We start from the raw sequence: 26,586 nt of genomic DNA on the forward strand, positions 1-26,586 counted from the left end.
ATATGGGAGCCTTGAGTTGCTCCCTCTATTACTTGCACAGCCGCATTCTGGACCAGCTGGAGCCTCCGAGTGCTCTTCAAGGGGAGCCCCATGTAGAGAGTGTTACAGTAGTCCAGGCGGGAAGTGACGAGGGCATGAGTTACTGTGCATAGGGAATCCCGGTCTAGGAAGGGGCGCAACTGGTGTATCAGGCGTACCTGATAAAAAGCTCCCCTGGCGACGGTCGTCATATGCTCTTCAAAAGACAACCGTCCATCCAGGAGGACACCTAAGTTGCGAACCCTCTCCATAGAGAGGGTCTCCAATCTCCAATCCTCTAATCATCCTGGTTGCTCTTCTCTGCACTTTTTCTAGAGCAGGGGTGTCAAACTTAATTTTATTGAAGACCGCATTAGGGTTGTGTTTGACCTTGGGGGGGCCGAGGGGGGGCATGGTTAAAGTAGGCGTGGCCGTCTCAACGTCACTCATGTTGGTGGCACCTGTGGTGGCCCGAGCGCTCTGCCATCAAAAAGGAAGCTCGGGAGCACTGGGAGAGGATTGCAGGAGGCCATCACAGCTGAAAATGGAGTTCAGGAAGGCTGCACATGGTCCTCCTGAGCTCTGTTTTTCACTGGCAGATGCACTGCGGGCTGGTCCTTCGCTTTTTCAGGGTAGCTCCGTGGGTCAGATCTAAACACCCTGTGGGCCGGATTTGGCCCGTGGGTCTTGAGTTTGACACCCCTGTTCTAGAGTCTTCATGTTTTTTTTATTCTACTGGGCATATTTAAGTCGTATTGTCTTTTCCTACATAACCTGTTAAGAGTTGTTTTGACTGCAGCAGCACAGAAATAGGTCAAATAAACAAACAGAACAAAACACCTGACTGTACCCAATGTTCAAATCCGGAAGATACTAAATGTGATGTCATGGGCCAAGCCCCGCCTCTTTTGTACATGTGTCACCATTCCATGCACCTGCAAAAAGGACACATCTGACCCAGTGATGAAATCCAATGTTTTTTACTAGCGGTTCTGTGAGCGAGGCTTGGTGGGCATGGTGTGGCTTGGTGGGTGTGGCAGGGGAAGGATACTGCAAAATCTCCGTTCCCTCTCCACTCCAGGGGAAGGATACTGCAAAATCCCCATTCCCACCCACTCTGGGGCCAGCTAGAGGTGGCATTTGCTGGTTCTCCGAACTACTCAAAATTTCTGCTACCAGCTCTCCAGAACCTACAGAACCTGCTGGATTTCACCCCTGCTCTGACCTCTTGCTGATTTTGCTATCTCCCTGCTGAGGCCCATGGGTTAAACTTAATACATAAAGGAAGTGATAATAATATTAATAGCAATGATAATATTTTGAAAAGGGACAAAAACAGAACAATGTGTCACGGTCATGTGTGATTCCTGGACTTCCCAAACCTAGCTTAAGCCTTCACATGAACTCTGCCAGAAGAAGAAGCAACTGCAGCACGTAGCACATATGGTAACCATCTTGGCTTTTTTTGACCACACCCTGCAGATATTGTCTTCTCGCAAAGTTGTGATTGTTTGATTATTAGGTTGTTTTCAACTTGCACCACTGGGAGGGGAATATGGTTTAGGGAATGCTGCCCGGGGTTAAACAGACTTGCAATAGGCATCTCTCAGCCTGTGAGCTGCAGGAAATTTATGTCTTGGTTTTGGGGCTGATTGATGGATTAATAGCTGCTCATTTCACATGTGGGACTCTAGGCAACAATTAATATATGACCCTAAACCAGGGGTAACCAACCTTTGCAACTTCAAATCCCAGAATTCCCCAGCCGGTCATGCAAGTCTTAAAAGTTCCTGAGGTTGGACTTCCCTGCCCCCCCCTTTTTTTTTGGCAACCTTTGCTTTAGACAGGATGCATTTGAATTTTTGGTTATTTTGTTCTTGTTTTCAATTGGATGTTAACTACCAGAGTTGCATGGTGAATGGACAGTGATACCAAATGAATGGATGGCTAGATGAATAGAATAGAGTAGAGTAGAGTAGAGTAGAGTAGAATCGAATCGAATCGAATCGAATCGAATAGAATAGAATAGGGCAGGGCAGGGCAGAGCAGGGCAAGGTAGAGTAGAGTAGAGTAGAGTAGAATAGAATAGAATAGAATAGAATAGAATAGAATAGAATAGAATAGAATAGAATGGGGCAGGGCAGGGCAGGGCAAGGTAGAGTAGAGTAGAGTAGAGCAGAGCAGAGTAGAATAGGGCAGGGCAAGGCAGGGCAGGGCAAGGTAGAGTAGAGTAGAGTAGAGTAGAGTAGATTAGAGTAGAGCAGAGCAGAGCAGAGTAGAGTAGAATAGGGCAGGGCAGGGCAAGGCAAGGCAAGGCAAGGGAAGGGAAGGGAAGGGAAGGTAGAGAATAGAATAGAGTAGAATAGAATAGAATAGAATAGAATAGAATAGAATAGAATAGAATAGAATAGAATGGGGCAGGGCAGGGCAGGGCGGGGCAGGGCAAGGTAGAGTAGAGTAGAGTAGAGTAGAGTAGAGTAGAGCAGAGCAGAGCAGAGTAGAGTAGAGTAGAATAGGGCAGGGCAGGGCAGGGCAAGGCAAGGCAAGGCAAGGCAAGGGAAGGTAGAGAATAGAATAGAATAGAATAGAATAGAATAGAATAGAATAGAATAGAATAGAATAGAATAGAATAGAATAGAAAATTCTTTATTGGCCAAGTGTGATTGGACACACAAGGAATGTGTTGACATAAATGTCAACCTTTGCAGGTAGGACACATCAGGAAACAGACATCAGAACTCCTGATCTTTCTTTTATTTTTATAAGGTATAACAACAGCTATGTGGAAGGCTGGCAGTGTTTTTCTTTCCTCTTCTAAAAAGTGGGCATCTTTTCAAGGACGGTAAGGTAGAGTTGGTTTAAGCTTCTTTCTAAGATCCTCTTTCTATTGACAGCTTGTTTTGCTGTTAAATTTTCTGTGAAGTTGACTATAACATGGTAAGTGAAATACAACCTCTTGCAATTGCACTGCCAACTATGAGCAATATTTGCTTAGGCTTTCCACATCCAAGAAATTAAAAGGAAAATTAAAAAAAGGTTAATCTTCCCAACGTTCCCTTCTAAGGAAACCCCAGCCTGCTGACTCAGGAGCATTGTTACAAGATTGTATTGTCCTGTGTTGCTCTAAAAAAAACATAACGCCATCCGAACTGCTAAAAGATTCGCCACTAGTTTTGTATTTTGGTGGACACTTCCCACTGGCTTTGATCACGGGATGGCTGAGGAGAGCGTTTAAAAATTATCTAAGCTTTGGGATGATGATTTATTGTGTCCAACTCAGAGTTTGAAATCAGCATTTCTAAGAATCCAAAGAGAAGGATCAGTAAAAGTAATTTCAAGTTTGGAAATGAGCCCCAATTTCTCGAGTCTGGTTTCTTTAACTCACCTGTACAAATGGGGAATTATGGGCTGCTTATACAGGGGGTTCTCATTTAGTGACCACAATTGGGGCCAGCAACTTAGTTGTTAAACAGTCACTAAGTGAAGCTGCAACCGCTCTTATGCTCTTACTTCACCTTTCTTTTGCTTTGCAGATCTGTGGATATCATAAATGGATTGGTCGTCAAGTTGCTTTTGAGTCACTAAATGAGGACTACCTGTACTAACACAGTACCCATGTTCTGATTTATTAAAATGCAGCTAGTGTCCCATAATGTTATGCAAACACAGCTTTTATATATGAACCTGCCACAGGAGGGGGGAAATCAATAGGAAGGTGTGCTACGAATTGGAGCAATTCCATGAATCCATGTCTCCCTGATACTTAGGGTGACATAAAGCTGAGAACCCAAGTTTGCCCAGATAGGGCTAAACTACAGTGCTGAGCAGCCCTCAGTCAAAATGACCAATGCAGAAAAATACTAGGAGTTATGAATTCAGTAGGATTTGAAAAGTTGCAGATTTCTCACTGCTGGATAAAGGGAAAGATAAATTTTAATGTAAGTTGCAATATAGAATTTATTTTGCTCCTCCATGATTTTTCCTATTTGCAGAACTAGTGAAACAAACCTGAAATCGGCTCTGCCGTGTTGTACAAAACCAGGATCTTGGCTCATTGAAAAGCAGTTTCAGGATCTGAAACCAGGATCTTGGCTCATTGAAAAGCAGTTTCAGGATCTGAAACCAGGATCTTGGCTTGTTGAAAAGTCCAGTAAAACAAAGAAGGATCATGGTTGTCCAGAGTCCTAAAGCAGGAAAGCAGCAGTAGAGTTTCCAGGTGGTTTGGATGACATCTTCAATTATTGAGCCACTAGGATTGTTAGTAAAGGAAAGTGCATAGTAGTGTTCTTTCTCCACTCCTCCATGCTAAAACCAGCCCTGAAAAAAAGATCATATCAGCTGCCTGTTCCTCATACAGCTTTTACAGAGCAGTTTTGCTTTGTTGTTGTTGTTGTTAAGTTGCGAAATCGTGTCCGACCCATCGGGACCCCATGGACAACGTTCCTCCAGGCCTTCCTGTCCTTTAACATCCTCTGGAATCCATTTAAGCTCATGCCGACTGCTTCAATGATTCCATCCAGCCATCTCGTTCTCTGTCATCCCCTTCTTCTTTTGCCCTCAATCTTTCCCAGCATTAGGCTCTTCTCCAGTGAGTCTTTCCTTCTCATTAGATGGCCAAAGTATTTCAGTTTCATCTTCAGGATCTGGCCTTCTAAAGAGCAGTCAGGGTTGATCTCCTCTAGGACTGACCAGTTTGATCGCCTTGCAGTCCAAGGGACTCGCAGGAGTCTTCTCCAGCACCATAGTTCAAAGGCCTCAATTCTTTGGCATTTAGCCTTTCTTATGGTCCTGCTTTCACAGCCATACATTGCAACTGGGAAAACCATAGCCTTGACTCTACGCTCTCGTTGGCAGATGTTTCTGCTTTTTAGAATGCTTTCTAGATTTGCCATAGCTTTCCTCCCCAGGAGCAAGTGTCTTTTAATTTCTTGGCTGCTGTCCTCATCTGCAGTGATCTTGGATCCCAGGAAAATAAAATCTGTCACTACTTCCATTTCTTCCCTATCTATTTGCCAGGAATTGAGAGGGCATGATCTTAGTTTTCTTAATGTGGAGTTTTAAGCCAACTTTTGCACTCTATTTTGCTTACAAGCCTTTAAAAGGCTACACCAGTGGCTCTTAACCTTTTCTTCCAAATGGACCCCCTTTAAATACCTTTTATGGCCATGGACCATGGCTGTGGACCCCCAAGGCTTAACTCAAGATTTAAATGATAAATTCTTCAAACTTCACAGACATCAGCCCCTTCCCAAGCGGTCCTCAGACCATATGCTGAGAACTGGCTTCCGGTGGTCTTCCGAGTGCAATTCAAGGTGTTGGTTATCACCTTTAAAGCGCTCCATGGCATAGGACCGGGTTATTTACGGGACCGCCTGCTGCCACCAATAGCCTCCCATCGACCTGTGCGCTCCCATAGGGAGGGCCTCCTCAGGGTGCCGTCAGTCAAACAATGTCGACTGGCGACCCCCAGGTGGAGGGCCTTCTCTGTGGGGGCACCTGCCCTCTGGAATGAGCTGCCTCCAGGGATACGACAACTCCCTGACCTCCGGACCTTCCGTCGCGAGCTGAAGACTTTTTTGTTTTTCCGCGCAGGGCTGGCTTAAAGTAATTTTAATAGGGGTTATTATGGTTTTATTATAGTTTTAAAAATTTTGTTTCGGCCTTAATTGAATCAGATTTTTAAACTTGTTTTAATTTTTGTGCAATTGTGTTTTTATCTGGCTGTAAACCGCCCTGAGTCCTTCGAGAGAAGGGGGTATATAAATTCAATTAATAAATAATAAATAAATAAACCACTGGTTTTTATTATCTGTGAGAATAATCTGTTAAAAGTACATAATTTAATTCATCAAGTGTGTTTTTAAAATAATTCACTGCTCTGGTCTTTTATATTTTAATACACATTTTATATGTTGTTTCTGTGAATTGTATATGCTGCATTTTGCTATGGCATACGAAATAAAATATTTTTTCCTCCATTACCGAAACCATTTATCAGAAACCTTGTACAGTATGAGTAAATTCTAGGTATAACATTTTAAGTCATTTTAAATGTCTCTGTTGCGATTGATTGGGTAATGGGTTTGAGTCATTACCCAAGAAAATGACTTTTGCCCATTTTTGGGTAATTTACCCAGGTTTAGGAAGCCCTGCGTAAAGGGCTGACCTCATTCTACTTCTAGTACAGCATCAAACTCTACATGAGTTTTAAGATCAATTTCACAGCGTATGCCCTGTATATTAAGATTACATGAATTATTAGTATCACTTCATACTGCACTGGTAAGACCACACTTGGAACACTGCATCCAGTTTTGGTCACCATGAGTCAAAAAAAAAGAAAAAGAAAAAGTACAGAGAAGAGCAACAATGATGATCAGGGATCTGGAGGTTAAAACATAAAAAATGAATTGCAGGAACTGGGAATGTCTCATCTAATGAAGAGAAGGTTTAGGGTGGACATGATAGCAGTATTCCAATATTTGAGGGGCTTGGCCTATTCTCCAAAGCACCTGAGAGCAGGACAAGAAGTAACAGATGGAAGATTATCAGAGATCCAATTTATGGTTAAAGAGAAATTTCCTGACAGAACAATTAATCAGTGGAAGGACTTGCCTCCAGAAGCTGTGACTGCTTCAGCGCTGGAAGTTTTTAAGTAGAGATTGGACAACCATTTGTCTGAAAAGATGTAGGGCTTCCTGCTTGAGCAGGGGGTTGGACTAGACTTCCAAGGTCTCTTTACACTTGTTTGTCTACTTTTCTCATATTTGGATTTTGCACATCCCCAGACAAGCTGGTGGACAGGATTCCACAAAACACCACAGGCCTACGTGCCTGCAGAAGTTCTGCTTTTGGTGTCCTAGGTGTGGTTATTGTAACAGGATGGAATAAATTATTGCACCACAACTGGGTTATGCGTAGGACAAAGCTGGGTTATGCGTAGGACAAAGCTGGATTGCTTGCTGGTTGAGTAAAGTTACCTTCCTTCAGGAGACAAGACTGACCTTTGTTAGAAAAAAAAACCTCAAGAAGTGATGGCTGCAGTGTCCTCCTTATTGATCTGCATGTTGCCAAATTAAGCTGCTGATGCTATTTCTCATTTATAGGCAACACAGAGGCTTTGATTTCTTGCAGCTGGAACAATCTGGACCGAGGTGTTAATTTGGATTTAACATCTGATAATTTTATTTTTATGAACAAGAGAGCCAGATTGCGTGCAAAAGCACTTTCATTAGATAACCACAGGATATTCTCATGTCCGAATGTGACAAACATTCCTTCTGCTTCCCAACATGCAGAGACTGAAATATGATTTTTTTTAGCTTAAATATTGATGGACTGGTATATATTTAATACCAATTTTCTTTTAGATTTTAACTTGGTATGCCCGTTTGGTCAGTATATGTCACATCTGGAACACATTTCTTCAGCCTGTCAGCTAATGCTGTAGTGACAATCTTACACTCTCCATCCAACAAGGAAATTGGTCTATATGAGAATAACTGCACTATATGAGATTCTCATAGGATTAGACAGCAAGAATATCAAAGACAGCTTTCTCTTTTTTTCACTCTTGCTTCTGAATAGCCTTCATGTCTTTTTGAAATCTTCCATTGTGACTCCCACCAACACCTGGCTTTAAAAGAGTGAAACCGAGGAAAGGAAAAACATTTTAGCGAGACCACTTCCCCTTCTTGGTATCATCCTGGAAAGGGGCTGCTAACAAAACTTTAAAAGTTTTTACCTTCTTGTGGTTCGTTATTTTTTATTAGACACATGAGGGGTAAAAAAGCCAGCTCTGACCGACCACAAAGGACAAACATGCAAAGAAACAATGTGACTTGCCAAATACACGTGAGAGGAAATTCTAGGTCTAATTAACATACAACCTCTCAGGAGGCCAGGTGTGAAACCAGAATGAGATAAAAGATCTATTTTGGCTCAATTAAAGAGGAAGAAGTCAACATGAAATGCTTGAGGAAAGAAAATGCTTGCTAGCCTGGACAATAAGAAAAGCAGCCAAATTGCTTTACACTTTTAGCTACAGGTAGTCCTTGACTTAATCATTGTTTAGTGACCATAGTTACAGCAGCACTGAACAAAATGACTCTGGGAGTTAAAGTTCACAAGTCTTAAAATGGCCAAGGTTGGAGACCCCAGTTGTACAGCATCAGGACTAAGAAGGACAAGTGGTCTCTGTTGTGGTCCCAGCCCTCTGAATATTATCATAGGACTCCTTCCATGAAGAAGTTTCAAAAATCTTTGAAAATCTGTTCTCCCTCCAAGTTGTGGTAGGGTGGGTGTTAAGCCTCCAGGTGCATTTTATGTTGTTATATTATATGCTTTTTCTGAACATACATAGTTCTTTTTCTCCGATTAATGGGGATGTTTCCTTAGTTTTTAAAATGTAGAAAGGTGATCTGGAGTCAGAGATCCTCTAAATTTAACGAAGGAATACAGCTATACCCAAGTAATCACAACATGCTGATCCAGATGAGAGTGTTTGGGTAAGAGTAGGAGAGAAACAAAAACAGTAATTGCTGTGGGTCTGTTTGATACATGACCTGGAAGAGTGGAAGATACAGATGAGGTCTTTCTCGTTTCCAAAGAGGTGTGTGGATACTGGTAATGGGAGATTTCAATTACCCCTGGATTTGCAGTAAATCTGACTTAGCCAGGAGTCAGAGAACTAATAATTTTCTGCCCTTTCCTGCCTGTAACTTCATTGGTCAGAAGATGAAAGAAACGTAACAGGAGGAACCATCTCCGACTCAGTCCTACAGAAACCCAATGTCTGTGGGTTTTGCCCAGATATGGGTATATTCCATCTTTGACCTTGTATGTAATAATAGTACAAGGATGTGTGCAATTTAGGGTTTTTTCTCTGTGCCCACAGGTCCTGCTTGATGAGCAGGTAGCAGCTGTGGCTTTTGTACAGCTTCCTCTAGTGAATCAATTGTGCCCTTTCCTAGATCGCAAGCCTTCAGACAGTCATGCCTTGGGCACCTTGTGGCTTGACCACTACAATATTGCAGAATTTTCATGGTAGGGAAGTTTGCCCCGTCTCTTGCCATGTTGGCTAAAGAAGAATCGGTGCTGGCTAAAGAGGGGCTTGAAAAGATTATCATATTGGATTCAGTGGCTGTTGAAATCAACAGGTGCAACACCCAATGAGACCTGATCCTATTGTACAAGAGCCACAGAACCTCCTCCCTTGAGGTGAATCTATGGGACATTGGGGAGGACAGGTCACAACCACTGGCCTTACTATCTCCGTAAGAAGCCCAGCCTCAAGCTTCCTGCTATATTATGATATGGATCCCAACCATCATACTCTTTTTATACGTTCAAATGAAACCACCGCTCAGGAAACCAATTTTTATTTATTTATTAAAAACATATGAGTTGAGAGATATATCATAGGAAAAAAATTATTTCAAATATACAGATACTATTATCCAATTAGCCATTAAAGAGAAATTAAAATTGGAGAAATTTCAACTCCCACCCCACCTAGTTTAAATTAAACTGAATATGGTGGACATCCTTCTTCAAGGGAAACAAAAAGATCAAAATGCATTTAGGAGCTATTCACCTAGGAGGCAAATTTACTTATTTGCTAATCCCTGCTGATTTTTATTAGCAAAAGCAAAAAAGTAACAACCATGAGCTATGTGCTCGGCCTCTCTATTCAATTAGGCCTGGGACTTAAGGTATCTCTGTTTTGTAACAATTCCCAAGGACCTTTGACCCAAGTAGAGATTTCTATCAAGGAAGAAAGGAAGGGGGGGAGGGGGGAGGGGGGGGGGGGGGGAGGGATGGGATAGGTTAGGAGAGGACGTCCCAGTGGTGCTTTTCAAAAGGCAAGCCTGACTTTGTTTTTTCGTTGAAAACGTTTCATTTCTCATCCAAGAAGCTTCTTCAGATGAGAAGCAAAATGTTTTCAAAGAAAAAAAAAACACAAGTCCAGTTGCCTTTTGAAAAGCACCTGTGGGCCAACTGTGACCTGGATGATTGAGAATCTCTGTAGACATTAGGACAGGACAGACAGAAGGTACTTCTCTTATACAATTATATTACACAGGCCAGAACCATCCCAACAAACTCTTCTCAAGCCTTGATGCTTTTGCTTTTGATTGGAGATCGAGAAGGAAAAAACAAAATGGCAGATATGGAAGTTAAATAAACTGCTACTAGAAGCCCTATGAAAATAATGGCTATTTTTGCATACTGTACATATTTGCTTCAGTTTAACTTGGTTCCTGTTAGGTATCTCAAGCCCTCCAGACATGGACTCCAACACCCATCAGCCCCAGCCAGCAAAGCCAATGGGCAGAGAGGATATCATCCAAAACAAACAGAGGGTGTAGAAGATTGCTCTAAAGGTTCAGGAGGACTAGAAGTCAAAGCAAGTGGCCCAAGGACAAAAGGAGCACAACTTAAAAGACCGTAAGAGGGACTCCGCCAAGTTAAGTGATCTACATAGTTACAGGATCAATATAAATGGAAGTCAGATCATAGAATCTGCATTCACAGCAACAGTTGGGGGTCCATCTCCTACCTAGAAAAGTATCTGAATACCACCCACCACTCTGCTTCATGTTACGACTGTCCTTTACCCTAATGGAAGTCAGGTCTACCACGTTGGATCTGGCTCCTGCTTTATTTGAGCGTGTTCTTCAGTCTGTACTGAATCTGTGGAGACAAAGAATATTTGGCTAAGGACACTGAAGAACAAGAGACACGGATATTCTATTTGTCCAAAGATTAACAAATCAGAAGGGCTGCTAAGTTTCCCAGATGCTAATATTGTTATCTTGATAAACTCCGAAAGAGTAGCTTAAAGAAAGGAAGAAATGGAGGGAGGGAGGGAGGGAGGGAGGGAGGAAGGAAGGAAGGAAGGAAGGAAGGAAGGAAGAAAGGAAGGAAGAAAGAAAGAAAAGCAGCAAATGGGATATGAGTCGTAAAACCCACTAAACCTAAGACACATTCCAATTTAAGGATGGGATATCACCCAACCCAAATATGACTTTATGGTTACTGATTCATAATTAGAAAAGCTAGCAAGATTGTTTACAAAGGGTGTAAAACTGATTTAACTTTATTTTTAGCTTCATGTACATGACATGCATATCCAAATAGCAAGTGCTTTCTTCCCATTAGATCACAGATCCTTACCTTCCTCCACAGATACTTGTACTATTTGGTCTACTTCAACTGGCTCTAGAAGAAAATACATACAGATATTGGTATTAATTCTATATTGGTAGCCAACTTTTATCAACCTGCCATGTTAATGACTGTAGCCTCTGAATGACTGTTTCCACTCTATACAAAGTCTCTAAAGCCTCTTTTATAGGAGAAGAGCATCTAAAACTACATCATTCAATTTCTACCACAATACTGCAGCGGAGGGTTGAGCTATCTCCTCCCAACTTAAATAAAAATTAGAATGCATTGTATTAACATAACCTAATAATAATAATGAGGAGGAGGAGGAGGAGAAGCAGCATATGAAACTTGAAGCACAAGCTTCCTTAGAACTCATGATGATAATTACTGAGCCATGAATATAATTGTAACATTTACCTTGTACCACCTGTTCAGGAGCTGGCACAGTGACTGCTGGGACTTCTGCTTCTGCTTTTTCAGTAATTTCTAGAACGAACAGGATCAGAATCAAACTTTTATCAAGCAATGCACCTCAGAAATACCTGGGTTATTTGTAGAGATATAGTATTCAGTTTCAGGGTGCAAACTGTTAAAATGTTTTGACAGTTCAGATAGGAAAAACACCAGAACAATGTTGCTGTCTGTATAAAATTTAAGTTTATTAAAATCACTTCCCTTTTCTACAATAACATTTTTGGATACATTTGAAACCTCTACAATTTGGAAGGGTTAGAGATTTTACTAAAATAAAATAACATGTAGGGTTGAACTGTAGATGCTGATGCAGCAAATCAAAATTTTTCCTTCAGCATATTGCTGAATTGCTATGTGATGTACTGTATTGTATCTAGGCAATGATGGATTATTTTTAAAATGGGTAAAACAGCAGAAAAGACCTATAAACTGACCATAGGAATGACAGAAATGCATAGTTGCTTGTACACTGCCCGGAGCAGTATACAACAGTAAGGTAAGTTAATGCAATTTATAAAATGGTTATAAAGATTTATTTTGTTAATGAAATACTTACGGTTATTCATTACAAGTCCAGGGAATGGTCTGTTGGAAAACAATGTAACATTTCAATGCTCAGAAAAAAATTATTTAATCCAAATTTCCACTGGTGCTTTCCAAGGAATATTTTAAGTGTCTGATTTTAGAACCAACATAAGCCCTCTTCATCTTCAAAAACTGTGCAATTTTCTTTTTCTATGTTACTTTAATGCAGGCTTCCTCAACCTGATGCCCTCCAAATATGTCTGACCATAACTTCTTTCATCCCCAGCCACCAATCACAGTTTGGAATAGTGGTTAGTGTGTTGGATTAGGAATGTGGAGACCCAGGTTCATATCACTACTCCAACATAAAATACCCTGGGTGACTTTTAGCCTAACATACCTTACAGGGTTGTTGCAAGTATAAAATTGAAGGGGGATAATGTAGACGGCCTTGAGCTCCTGGAGGAAAGGCAGCAAATAGTTGAATTAATGGAATCTAGAAACTTCAACTCTGCTCTACCAATACTATAATTCCTAAACCATTCAGCAAGTCCAATAAGAAATATTCAACATAAAATACACAGCCCTAGTTTTATATCTTCACGCCCAGTTCAAACTAATAATCATCATTGTATTGCCTGCTTTATTGAATTCTGTTTAATTCTTTCACTTTTGGCTTATTCCTTTCAATACCTAATACCATACCTGTATTTATCCTTTAAAAAACAAAAAACAAATAACCATACTCGAATTCCAGAACTTGGCTCTCTCCATCCTAGATCGCAAGCATTCCAAAAATTCTATTTCTGTCTCTACCCAGTGGTAAACCTCAAGGACAAAACACTTCTCTCTGATATTGAAAATATCTCCTCACATCAGTTCTCCTTTGTCTTAAGCAGGGATGAGAGAAGAAGCTGTCAGCCAAACCCTTTTTCAAGTTGGATTATACAAAGCCTGATACCTATGAAGCATTCTAACCATTATATCAAAGAAGAGTTGATCTTCCATTCTGCACTACTTGAAATGGTTAGAAATTATAGACAATCCTCAATTTATGACCACAATTGGAACTGGAATTTCTACTGCTAAGCAAGGCAGTTTTTAGTTGTGCCCAATTTTATCATCTTTTTGCCATGGCTGCTAAGCTGAACACTGTAGTTGTTGAATGAATCATATGGTCATCAAGAGAATCTGGTGTCTCTCTCCCCCTCTCCCCCCTCCCCCGACTTGCTTGTCAGAAGCCTTCAAGGAAGGTCGAAAATGGCAAGGATGTGACCCTGAGACACTGCAATTGTTCTAAATACATGCCAAGCCTCTGAATTTTGATCAGGTCTCTATAGGGATGCTGCAAAAGTCATAAGTGCAAGGAGCGATTGTAGGTCACTTTTTTCACTGCAATGATAACCTCAAATGGTCACTCAATGAATGGTTGTAAGGCAAGGACTACCTGTAGGGCCTAAGAATGTGAAGAGAATTCTACAGGTCAGGAGCAGAAACAGAATTGTTCATCTCCAGGCCAAGCCTCAATTTAGAGAACCTTCCCTCCTGATCTTTCAAAATTTCTTAGAACTGTTTTGACCGTGGTCCACTCCCTAGGCCAATTGCCAATGCGGTCACCACATCCTCTTTGAAGAGTTCTGCAGAAGGCTGGGCTGAGCTACTGTGGGCAACCGAGGCTAGAAGTAGACAAGATAGGCTCTTTTAACACCCTGCCTGACACTGGGAAGACTGCTGGCTTTTCCCAGCACTCAGGGTGCTGTGGGCCCAACCCAACATCCTGATCTACAACAGTTTCTTTCAACATACAATTGCATGTTGTACAAATAGGTTACGCTAAATACCGTACTGCTGAAAGTCACATACCTAATGACAGTAAATTTAATAAACTCTGCAGAATCCAGAATCTTCCTCATGGAACTGATTTCAAGATAGCTGGGAGCTTTAAAAGATACACCAGGGGGCATTCCATCCACCACCACACAGCCAGGGTTGACTGTGATTTTTCGGTATGGGACTTTCACAGGGTATCCCATACCAATAGCTTCCCCTAGAGAAGAGAAAAGGGAGCTTATCAAAGATGGCAAGTAAACGGTTCTGGGTTCAGAAGTATTTCTTGAAATGTGTACATATTCCTTGGGAACAAGATGATAAAAATGCACGAGGAACAAGCAACATATTTGGAATGTAACTGCTTAGTAGTTATGAGAAAGAACAGTATTGTGAGAAAAAACTTCAAATGACTATTTTTTTACACAACGAGAAACCAAATATTCCTTTAATTACATATTGATTTGTTCATTCAAGGTAGTAATAGTGTGGCTTTTAAAAAACTCTCACATGACCTATTCATAATTTTTAAAATTTATTAAATCCTGATAAGATCCATCATGCATCAATTTTATCGTAATAGTTGAAGAGATGTTCGATGTTTTTGAACTTCGTGATCAGGAAATGAAAGCAATAACTTCTACTTATTATTTGCTTCTCAGCAATTATTATTTTTGTTTAGAGGAACAGCTGCTTTTAAAAATGTAGTTATCAAAGCTCCTCGTTATGAAAGATCCAAATCTCAAAATGCACACTCGGTGTCAAACAACACTATATCTTAATTATACACAGTACACACTGAAGGATTTTCTTCTCCTGTGCCAGATATGACTGTCAGATGAAGTCCTGCCCTGTTTGGTATGGCTAATGGCTGCTAAGGAAACGGCTCCCCATCTTCGGCATATCCTCCCCAAAGTGCTTTTTACCTGGTGTCTCTTTCTTAATCCCAGATCTATTCCTTTTTATTCCCTAAAGCCTTTTATCTTCATTTTCTATTTGCACTCTGATAATTTCTGCTGGAGATTTGTGGCTGTTTTCTCTGATTGTTATTCTATACAGCATGGGATAGGATTTCTTTTAAGAGCGAAGAAAACTTAGCTACAGTCTTAATAGAACAAATTGGGATGGGGAAATCATTGCAAAAGAGAGCAAGAACCCTGAGCTGCCACAGTAGCAGCAGGTGCTTCCTGGTGGGTAGCTCTGGCTCTGGAGGTAGGATTCATTGTAGGGGGGAGATAGGAGCAAGTGCAGTTGAAATGTTTGGGCCTTGAACTAGAAGGCAGCTGGCTATGAGCACCAGTTTTGGGAAGGGAAGAGAAGACAATGTGACCCTGTCCTTTTAAACCGTGTGTGTGTGTGTGTGTGTGTGTGTGTGTGTGTGTGTGTGTGTGTGTTGCTCTTACTTAAAAACTGAATGTTAGAATTTCTCATGTAGCAGCTTAGAAAAAAATTATGTTACCACTACATACAGCTCCTCAAAGATGCATCAAGCAATCCTGAGCCTCTCACCCCAGTCAATATTTCATCTGTAGCTTGTCACCCACCATTTGATCAGTAAATGCCTATAGAAATTCTCAGTCATCCAGGTCATGGTTGTCCCAAAGGTGCTTTTTCAAGAGGCAACGGGATTTTCTGATTTTTCTTTGAAGATTTTTTGCTTCTCACCCAAAAAGCTGAAGATGTTTCTTGGATGAGAAGTGAAACATCTTCAAATAAAAAACCAGAAAGTCCAATTGGCTTTTGAAAAAGCACCTTTGGGATATTTTATTGCTAGTTTCAAGCACAGATGCATCTGCCATTTTGTGCAGTGATTTTGATAAGAAATCCATCTGATTCCACATAAATCTGCCTAACTCACTTTAAAAACGATTGCTATTATAACCAGGAGAGGCTTGCTAAAGGAAACTATTCTTTACCACAGAGCATGTGCTTTTCCATTCATATGGACATGGACCCACAGCTGCTTAAAACAAAACATTGGAATTAAGTCATTTGTTTATACATCTCCCCTTTGTTTGAATTTCAAAAATGGTGATTTTTGAACAATCCAAAAATTGTTTTGCTTTTTCAAGCAGAAGAATGGCTTCAAAGGCTGAGAAGCCTTTTATTTTGTCTTTCTGAAGAGGAAATGCACAAATTACCAAATTTTCGACTGAAGAGATCATTCACTTGCTCTCTCAGCTGCCGGGCCTTCTCTACTTTGGAGGTTCTCTCATCATCATCTGCAAAATGTAAAGACGCAATTACTGTATTTGTATGGTTCTTTTAAATGACTTTTAAAGATTTAAGACAACCTAATGATCAGTTTAAGTGGAACTATTTGAGGTTGTTCTATTTCCTGGTGGTGGATGGTGCTTTAATCCTGGCCCAGCTGATTTGCTCTTTGAGGCTTGAAGAAATGGAGAGAAGGAAGACCAGAAGCACAGAACGTATCCTCTTCACTGCTCAACTATGCTACATTACTAAGCGCAGCTTTAGTCACGTATAGGAAATGTTTGTGGAAGAAGGTGGGTCTGAAAAGGAAATAGCGCGGGTAGCGAACCACTTCTGCCTTGGCTGCAAAAGGTAAAAGGTTAGTGGGTAACGGGAAGAGACGACAGCTGAATGAACAAATGCTTACTGGTTGCTTGCCGCTGAGGGACTGGGGCGATAAGGTAATTGGGTGAATGAATGCTTACTGGCACTTGCTGGGGAATGGCAAGTGTTTTTCTGGAACTGCTTGCTCTCCCACAAGTCAGGCTGAAGGGCAACCAGAAGGGCATAGATTGTGTGTGTGTGTGTGTGGGGGGGGGGAATAGGCAGCTGGGGAGTTGGTGCATCAAATGTTAATCACATGACCGTGAGGGCACTGCAATGGCTGTAATTTCGGCCATATGTTGTACGTCTAATTTTTTTAAAGTAGCAATGTAAAAAAGGAGACCTGAGATAAACTGTTGCTAGCAGCTGATTCTGTTTGAGTGCCCACTGGGTAGAACCTTTATTCATGGTTAGCCCAAAGCACACGAGTCTATTTTATGTCCAAAGGAAAATAATGTTCTAAATACTATTAATTGCCCTTACCTCTTTTTAAAAAGTGATGGTGCTTTTGTGTTAGAACAAAAATTTAAACCAAATTTAAAAGTGTTACTCAACAGCTTTTAAAAACTCTCAGTTATAGGAAGTGGGCAGAGTACCTGGTATTGTCACCTGAATGATGTTAAGGTCTTCTACTCCAGCAGCTGTGTTGACCACTGGGTCAGGCACACTTACAGCATTTATCACAGTATTACATAAACTGGTTCTTCCTTAGAAAACATGCAGAGGCAAAACGTTAGCTCAAAACTTCTCAAATAAACCCCATTCCCATCATTAATAATGAAACTGCACAACAAAAAAGGTTAAAGGATAAACAAGAGAGAGACTAACTGACTACGCAAGAATTAGATTGCATTAGATGAAAGATGACAGCTGTAATGAGAACCGGATCAAAACTGTTTCCTACAACAACAGTAGGGTGAAAGTGCTGCAGAAGATCTGCAGCTTTTGAATTTTAAAAGCACTAGAAAGGAAATACAGACCAGCATACAGAATAGAGATCTGGATAAATAATGAAGCAAAATGTCAATAAACCACAGCTGATGTTGAAGCTATTTCCTTATAGCTGCAGATCCATTTTGGATCAAGAATCTGATTGAAACGTTACTGATCATCTCACTTCCAGTTTTCATGCTCGTCTACTGAAATTTTGCATGGAGAGAACACCATGATACACAGGAAACGGAGATATTACTTAATGGATGTATTTTTTTTATTGTGGGAGCTCAGTATCAAATATGGGGGCCTCTCACATAATATAGAAGTAGTCCTCACTTAACCACCATTTATTCAGTGACCATTCAAAGTTACAGCAGTGCTGAACAAATGGTAGTTATGTCCCAAAGTCACATAATCAAAATTCAAGTGCCTGGCAACCCACCTGCATTTACAAATGCAGAGGCACTCCCCTCTGTACTGTGCCATCTCTATGGTCCTGGTGGCGCGGGGGGCGGGGGGGGACGGGACGGACGGACTCTGAGGCAGTTCTTGCTTTCCTGAGAGTCATGGCTGGGAGAAATCAAACTGGGAGAGGCTTAGATTGGGGTGATTCCTTGCTTTGGTTAATGATAGCAATAGGGACTGCTGGACTGTTCTTGCTAAGTGATGCAGTCACCTAACATCATGCTCTGACCAGTCGCTTAGCAATGGAAATTCTGGTCCCAGTTACCATTGTAACTTGAGCACTACCTGGGATTGGAAATAGATTGGCCCAAAGTCTCTAGCAAATTCTAGGAACTCTTCCAAAAACTGTAGATTTATCTGTGTCACTCTTTAAGAGCATCCAATTCCTGAGAAGAAACAATATAGCTGTAAACTTTTGATGCAAGAGAATTACCGCCAAAGCAGAAGTGAAACTCACTTTGAGGACTTGGAATAGCAGTAGCATTTTCTTTAATTGCTGCCTCAAACATTTCTGGCCTGCCGAGAAACACAGTTAAAATTTGGCATAAGAAAATAAAGAAGTAAAATCAATAAGCAGGGGGAAAGAAATTACAAGCAGCTCAATGTAAGTGTCACAAGGGTACAATACTAAATTTGATTGCAGGGTAGCAAGGATTGCCTCAACACAATCATTCCTGTTTCCTTTTCAAACCCTGCTCCATTTGCAGTAGCTCCGAAATGCCAGGTAACGCTTGAGCCAAAGATTAAAGCAAAACTCAGGGAATACTTCAGCTGCTCTATGGGCATCCTAAACAGAGACTTTCATTGTAATTTTACCCAAATGCTACACACAGAAGTACCTTTTGTGGTGTTTCAAAAACAGAAACTGAATTCCTAATGATATTATAGCGATATGTATCTAGAAAGGGATCCCTCCCCCCCCCCAAAAAAAGGGGGGGCTAAAAATGACATGCTGAAGAAATAAAAACAGATTAGACAAAAAATTTCAATGTCATCTAGTTTTGTCCAATTTGAAGCTCATCATCAGTACTGGAACTCCCCCAAATGAAGCCCTACAGACAACTGTATTGTGGACTGGAATCCAACACATTTGGAATCACCAGGATGTGGAAGAATGCACAAAGCCAATATTTTATTTAATTTTAATTGAAACTAAAGAGTTTTCCCTGGAGCCACTCCATTTCTGAATTCAGAAACAAATGAAAATTGCATGATTCTATAAAGAAGGGAGAAATGGGAAATTTTCTTACCTACTTCCCTTTGTATTAAAGAAGCACAAACTTCCTTTTGCTTTCTGAATGGATTTAACAACTTCTATTAGAATACTATATGGACACCATGTTGAATTTATTTCTTCATGAGGCTCTTTCAACTCATATAGCTCCAAACCTTCCCAGTTAAAAGCTGTTTTCCTGGTGCTCATTTATTGCTATCACCCCAGAATGAAAGTCTGGATCACCCTTTTAATCCCTGATTTTGTTTCATCCTCATTCTTCTGGGCAACTACAGAAGGGCTGGATAAATGTTACACAGAAAAACAGTGAGCAGGCGTTCAGTTTAGCTGGGTTCAGAAACGCGCTGTGGTTTCCCTAAATATGGCTAAATTCTAGTGAACTGAATACTATTTTGGTAAGACTTGGTCAAGACAATTGAGGAAAATGGACATTGGTCCTACCTGAATGTCCTTTCTCTGTTGGCGGGACCAGCAGCCAGGCATGGGGAGTGACTCGGTCTGTATCCAATGGGATCGAGTCTGCTAGTTGAAAAGCACCTCCTCCTCCTGGTGCCTTCCAGCTTTCGGACGAGGATGATGCGGCAGACCGACGCACTGAGCTGTAAAACAGGAACTGCAAGAATATGCTATTATGCCCTCCCCCCCCCCCGGCATATGACCATGAGAGCCCGAATGACCTCTATAGAAGACAGGAACCGGGCGTTCAGGAGGGCTGGCTGCTGGTCCCGCCAACAGAGAAAGGACATTCAGGTAGGACCAATGTCCATTCTCCAGCAGGCGGGACCAGCAGCCAGGCATGGGACATACCAAAGCAAGTCCTATCGGGAGGATCCGCCCGGTCCGGGTTAGAACCCCTTCTAGGACCCTTTGGAGAACCCTGCGGCCGAACGCCGCATCAGCAGATGCATAGGAATCGATCTTGTAATGGCGTATGAATGGATTCGGAGAAGACCATGTGGCTGCTTTGCAGATTTCCTCTAACGGAGCCTGAGTGGCCCACGCAGCTGGAGTAGCCGCTTCTAGTAGAATGCGAGTGATGCGACTTGGAACAGGAATTCTGAATCTGATATGCTCTGGCAATGCATGCCTTAAGCCATCTACCGATGGTAGAGGAAGATACCTTAAGGCCGATGGTGGTTGGTTGAAAGGACACAAAGAGAGCCTCCGTCCTCCTGAGAGAGGCGGTACGCTTGATATAAATACGGAGGGCTCTCCGGACATCTAGGGTATGCCAGGACCTTTCCAGCCGGTGTACCGGATCTGGAGAAAAGTCGGGAAGAATGAGCTCTTGTGATCTATGGAACAGTGAGTTAACTTTAGGCAGGAAGGTAGGATCTAGCCGGAGGACCACCCTATCTGAGTGAAAAACGCAGAGATCCGCCCTGGTGGAAAGGGCAGCAAGTTCAGAAATTCTGCGAGCTGAAGTAATGGCTACTAGAAAGGCCACCTTATATGTCAAATATTGCAGGCCACACTCCCGCAAAGGTTCGAAGGGGCCCTTGGTGAGGGATGTTAGAACCTTCGTGAGGTCCCAAGATGGATACCTGTGGACTACCGGAGGACAAAGGTTGGTTGCTCCCCTCAGAAATTGACGGATGAGGGGCCGGTGGGCTAGGGAGCGTTTAGCACCGCAAGTTAAAATAGAAGAGAGAGCAGCTACCTGTCGTCGAAGCGTGTTCGCTGCCAAACCTTGTTCCAATCCGTGTTGAAGGAAGATCAGGATAGTGATCGTAGAAGCGTTGGTAGGGTCTATGTTCTTGCTTGAACACCAGGTGTAGAAGGTGCGCCACGTCGAGCCGTAGATGCGAATGGTGGAACTCCGACGAGACGCCTGGATGGTGTTGGCGACGTTGGCAGGTACATGTCTCTTCCTCAGGAGGCTCCGCTCAAGCGCCAGGCGGTCAGCTTGAACCACTGAGGGTCCGGATGAGTCAGCTGCCCTTGGCTGAGCGAGATCTTGGTCTGAGGAAGTTTCCACGGGGGAGCCACTGAGAGAGCCACCAGGTCCGCAAACCACGGGCGCCGAGGCCAGTGTGGAGCCAGCAAGATGAGTTCCGCCTGTTCCCTCAGCATCTTCCTGATAACCTTGGGTATTGTCGGAATGGGAGGGAAGGCATAAAGGAGGCCGGGGGGCCAAGGGCTGCGCAGGCGTCTATGCCTCCGCCCCTGGACTGGGTACCTTGAGAAGAACCGATCCAGTTGACGATTGTCTCGAGTGGCAAAGAGGTCTACCAGCGGGTTCCCGGCGGAGTGAGATCCCGAGGAACATATCCGGATCCAGTCGCCACTCCCCCTGGTCGACTGAGACTCGGCTGAGCCAGTCGGCCTGTGTGTTTGCCACCCCTGATATATGAGAGGCCCGTATGGACCTCAGGTGAGCCTCCGCCCAGAGACCCAGTTGCACTGCCTCTTGCAAGAGAGGCTGAGAATGGGTTCCCCAGGCGGTTCACATGAGCCTTTGCGCCACATTGTCCGTTAATACTAGAATGTCTTGATTGAGAACAATGTCCTGGAACGATAGTAAGGCCAGATGAATGGCCCTGAGTTCTAACCAGTTTATGTTGTGGGTCAGGTCCCTTGGGGGCCACTGACCCTGAGCCATGTTTGATCCCAGATGGGCGCCCAGCCATGAAGACTGGCATCTGTTGTCAAGATTAGGCGTTAGTTCCTGAACTCTCTGCCCTTTGACAGGGCTGGGAGATCCACCATAAAAGAGAGTGTCTGACTTGTTGTGGAAGTTGGACAAGTATTGGTGACGTAGCTGTGTGTGCCTTTTGATAGGAGTAGAAACCACTGCAGTGTCCTGCAGTGGAGACGAGCCCAAGGTACAATGCCGATGCAGGAGACCAGTTTCCCCAAGAGTTGGGAAAGGGTCTTTAAAGGAATAAGGCGTCTCTTGGTTACCCCCCTGACTAGATTCTGTAAATTGGTGAGACGCTCCTGTGACAGATAGACCCGGCCCTCTATCGTGTCTATGATGGCCCCTAAGTGTTGGATTCGATTCGTAGGATGTAAGTGACTTTTGGCCTTGTTGATCGAGAAGCCGTGGGCTTCTAGAACCTGAATGGTTGTGGACAAATCCGCTGCCGCCAGGGTCTCTGATCGAGATTGAATAAGGAGATCGTCCAGATAAGCCTGGATTCTGATTGGAATAGCCCGGAGATGCGCTGTGAGAGCGGCCATTAGCTTTGAGAAGACCCTGGGGGCCGAGGAGAGCCCGAATGGAAGGGCACAATATTGGTAATGGAGACCCCCGTGGCAGAAGCGGAGGAATCGTCTGTGAGCCGGAAGGATAGGGACGTGTAAGTATGCCTCCGTCAGGTCTACTGACGTGAGGAAGTCCCCCTCCCTGATGCTCTCCAAGATGGACTGGAGTGACTGCATCTTGAACCGCCTGTAGACTATGTGGCGGTTCAGAGCCTTCAGGTCGAGGATTGCTCTCCATCCCCCCGAGGGCTTTGGAACTATGAACAGTCGGGAGTAAAACCCCCGACCGTGCTGATCTCGTGGCACCGTTTGGATGGCCTGAATTGAGAGAAGATGTTTTATGGCCGATGCCACGAGCAGCCGTTTTGCAAGATAACGGGCACCTGACGAAATGGCCCGGGGGGGTGGAGAGGAATTCCAGGGATAGACCGAACCTGATTGTCTCCCTGACCCAGGAGTCCGAGGTGGACTCCTCCCATTGGCTGGCGAAGAGCGCCAGTCTGCCCCAATGGGAGGGACGGGCAAGCAGTCAACGTGAGCGTCTGAATGGGCGACCTCTCCCCGAAGGGCCGCTTGAAGGAACCCCTCTGACCTTGACCTGCCTGTCTATCCTGCCTATCCTGTCTACCCTGTCTGGGGGAGAAGGGTCTTTGGGTTCTGGAGTTTCCAAAGTTAGAATCAGCCGCTCTGAAGGGACGAAAATATGGGGTTGGTCTGGAGTCTGAACGGCGGGACATGCTTGGAAGGATTTTGCGCTTGTCCTTGGTCTCTATAAGTAAAGGATCCAAGGCTGCTCCAAAGAGTGAGGTCCCCGAATAAGGGGCTGAGGCCAACCTCCATTTGTTTTTGGCGTCGGCTTGCCAACGCCTAAGCCAGAGAAGGCGTGAGGATACTGTGGAACCAATCGATTTGGCAGCAAATCGAGAAGCATTCAGGGTGGCATCGGCTGAGTATTCGATGGCAGCTATAATCTTGTTTAAGTCCTGATGTGACCGGGAGTCAGTGACTGGTAAACGGTCCCGCAACTGTTTTAACCATAAAAGGGCCGCCTATTAAAGAAAGAGGCCGAGGAAGAGGCCCTAACGGCCCAGGCAGCCGCCTGATGACTCTTAATCAGGGTTTGTTCGGCCCGCTTGTCTTCCGGGCGAAGGGTTTCCTCTGGAGGACCTGTGACCACAGATGGCCCTGCTAATGCAACTACTGGGGCATCAACTGTGGGGATTTGCAGTAATTTAAGGAAGTTAGGTTCCAAATTATACAAGCGACGGTCCAAGGCATTAGGATTAGGACCAGTTATAGGAGTGTTCCATTGCCTATCGACTACTTCCACAAAGAGCTTGGGGGCAGGCACCTCTTCTGACTCGACCACGGAACTGAAAACAAGTCCATGGGTGGATCAGTGGTCTCTGAGGTGGGAATTGGGGCGGTCGGGCCACTCCCAGCCGGTAGTGACCTTGGCCTTGTGTAGCAAAGATCAAATAATTGTGGGTTGAAGAGACCCACAAAGGAGGGTTGGTCTGGAACCAAATCCTCATCCTCAGAGAGGTTCTCATCCCTAAGGTCCCCTTCATCCCCCAGTGAGGCCCGAGATGGAGAATGAGCCTGGAAATCTTCAGCTTGAGGTGTGGAGTAGTCCTGCACCAAATCGTGACTAGTTTGGGATGCTACATATTCTGAAACCCATGAATGGGTTCTTGTCTGCCTGGAAGCAGTAATACCCCTCTGAACAGCAGCTGCAATCATTTCTGCCATAACTGCAGGGTCATTAGCCACTGGGGCAACTGCCTGGTGACTCACAGGCCCCATTGGAATAGTGGCACTAGAAGGAACCTCTGCTGACTCAAGTACTGGCGGGCTGCAGGTAAAACCTCCATTTCAGATACAGAAATAGGACAGAATAAATCAGAATTGGGCAGAGGTTGGGATGAGTCTACAGATATATCAGGAGATAAAGTTAATGGAGCCCCAGGAGACTGCACAGGAGGCTGAACTGGTAAGGAGGTGGATTGCTGTTCCTGTATAGTATCAGCAGATTCCCTCACTGCCCTAGCAATGGCCCTATCCATAGCCTTCTGGCGTTGTAGGGCCTTCTTTTCAGAAGTCTTAGAAATAGCCTTTTGGGGCTTAGAAATGGAGGATTGAAGTGTCTCTGACCTTGTGGGTGCATGAGAGCTCGAAGCACTAGGCCCTGGGCTTGGACTGGTCTGATGTTGCTTCCTTTTACTAGGCCGGACTGGAGGAACGGCGGCCATCTTGAAAGGCCTAACCGATAGTTAGGCCTCAAACCCCACGTGGACAAGGCCTGGATGCGAGGCCTATGAGCCTTTAGAGGCCCAAGCCAAGGCCTATTACAGAAATGACCTAGGACAAATTATAATTAAATTACCATTTAAATAAAAATTCAGTGGGGAAATTTTTCCATTCTCTAGGGCCTACTAGGTATTTTTGCCACGTGGCTAGTAAAACCGGAGGTGGCTAAAAGGGTAATCATACTCACAGACTGAAGGCCTCAGTGAGTGGCCGGAGAGCCAGTCGAAGATCGATGCAGAGGCCCTGCTGAGTCACCAAGCGATCGGGAATGAAGCCCGAGCGCCCACGAAGATCCGTGACTGGAAAATAGGCCCATCAATGGCCTGATTAAAGACGCCCAGAGCTCAGGTAAGGGCAGGCTGGCGGCCCAAGACCCTTTTGGGGGAAGGCCGAGGCGATCGGGAAGCACCCGGGAGCGCCCAAACTTAATATTAATTAAAGCCGCCACGCGGCTGTGTTTTAAATTCGGCAGCCGCCGAATTTGCCAGCCACGGGGAGGCGTAATTGAGGCCTAACAGCCTCCCCGTTCTTCCAGCAGCTTCTTATGCTGTCCCCAGCGGTATCGGGCTGAATCGCCCTTTCTCGCTGGGGAGGGGGAGAGCTCACCTACAATGGGAGCCTCAACCCCTATACCAGCAGCTGGGAAGGAATAAATAGGGCTGAATCGCCCTCCTAATTACTTAAGAAAAGCTTACTTTGGGAAGAATTCAAAGGGAAGCAGCTCCGAAGTGCGTCTGTTCCCAATCAGATCGAGTCTGAAAGCTGGAAGGCACCAGGAGGAGGAGGTGCTTTTCAACTAGCAGACTCGATCCCATTGGATACAGACCGAGTCACTCCCCATGCCTGGCTGCTGGTCCCGCCCTGCTGGAGAAACATGAGACTGGAGTGAAGATGGACGTCCTATGAATCTAAGGTAACTATAGCTTAATTTTCAAAATCCTTCTGTGAATTCTTTCAGGAGGAGGAGGAGGAGGAGGAGGAGGAGGAAGGGGATTTTATTATTATTATTATTTTGGATTTTGAGCCCCCCTAACTCTCAGAAGACTCCAGGTGGCTTACAGAAATTTGAAAGAATACATAATATAAAAGGACCATGATTGCCTAGACAAAGCCACATAAATAATATCCAGGAAAAACAATTGACAGGGGCTCCTCAAACATGCTAACCCCAGGCCTGGAAACAAAATCTCAGGGAAATTTCAGAATATTTAATTGGTTGCAAGAATGATGGTTCTAATCGCCATCAGCATCCAACAGATTATAATATCAGTAACGTGACTCTCAATTTGCAGCCTGCAATCAATTTACTGTCCTCCCTTTTTACAACCCTGCAATTCCTTAAATCGGAGTAGAGCCGGGGCAACTGGTTGGAGCTGAGCATTTACTGGTTGGATGCCACATAGAGTTCAAAGTAGATATTTTTCTTCTTTGTGTCCTAGGAGAGAAATGTTTGCTGCTACCTAAAATTGAACTCTCAACCTTCCAGTAGCAGGTGATCACGCCACTCAGTCAATTTACTATATTGCTAGTTATATACAGCATGTATTAACTGGAGAAAAATCATTAATATAGCAATATAGAACTTAGATTTATATACCACTTTACAGCTCTCTCTAACCTGTATGCAGCGTCAGCATATTGACCCCAACAATCTGGCTCCTCATTTTACTGATCTTTTACCGAAGGCTGGAAGGCTGAGTCAACCTTGAGCCGGTGAGAATCAAACTGCTGGCAGATATCTAACCACCATGGCTCTTTTAATGATATTATATTTAGCTTCCTGAATTTAATTAATTTGAATAATTCTGCATTCATTTATAGAAAAATCAAAATAATTAAAG

At 43.6% G+C, this 26,586-nt stretch overlaps 1 protein-coding gene across 12 annotated transcripts in view; it reads right to left on the minus strand.

Annotated features, from left to right (window-relative positions):
• Positions 1 to 9,391: 9,391 nt before the first annotated feature.
• The window catches only part of GTF2I (general transcription factor IIi), an 81,126-nt gene continuing 63,931 nt past the window's right edge, over positions 9,392 to 26,586 (minus strand). For 11 of the 12 annotated variants that reach the window (XM_058164311.1, XM_058164308.1, XM_058164306.1 and 8 more), the window contains 8 exons: positions 18,452 to 18,510; positions 17,190 to 17,300; positions 16,158 to 16,238; positions 14,053 to 14,236; positions 12,221 to 12,249; positions 11,608 to 11,676; positions 11,197 to 11,241; positions 9,392 to 10,713 (listed from right to left, as the gene is read on the minus strand). In XM_058164311.1, the coding sequence (XP_058020294.1) occupies positions 10,655 to 10,713; positions 11,197 to 11,241; positions 11,608 to 11,676; positions 12,221 to 12,249; positions 14,053 to 14,236; positions 16,158 to 16,238; positions 17,190 to 17,300; positions 18,452 to 18,510 (637 nt within the window). In that variant the 3' untranslated portion in view covers positions 9,392 to 10,654. The remainder of the gene's footprint in view (positions 10,714 to 11,196; positions 11,242 to 11,607; positions 11,677 to 12,220; positions 12,250 to 14,052; positions 14,237 to 16,157; positions 16,239 to 17,189; positions 17,301 to 18,451; positions 18,511 to 26,586) is intronic. The other variant, XM_058164304.1, reaches the window with a different exon arrangement.

Source organism: Ahaetulla prasina, chromosome 1, assembly GCF_028640845.1.
Source record: "Ahaetulla prasina isolate Xishuangbanna chromosome 1, ASM2864084v1, whole genome shotgun sequence".
Lineage (NCBI taxonomy): Eukaryota > Metazoa > Chordata > Lepidosauria > Squamata > Colubridae > Ahaetulla > Ahaetulla prasina.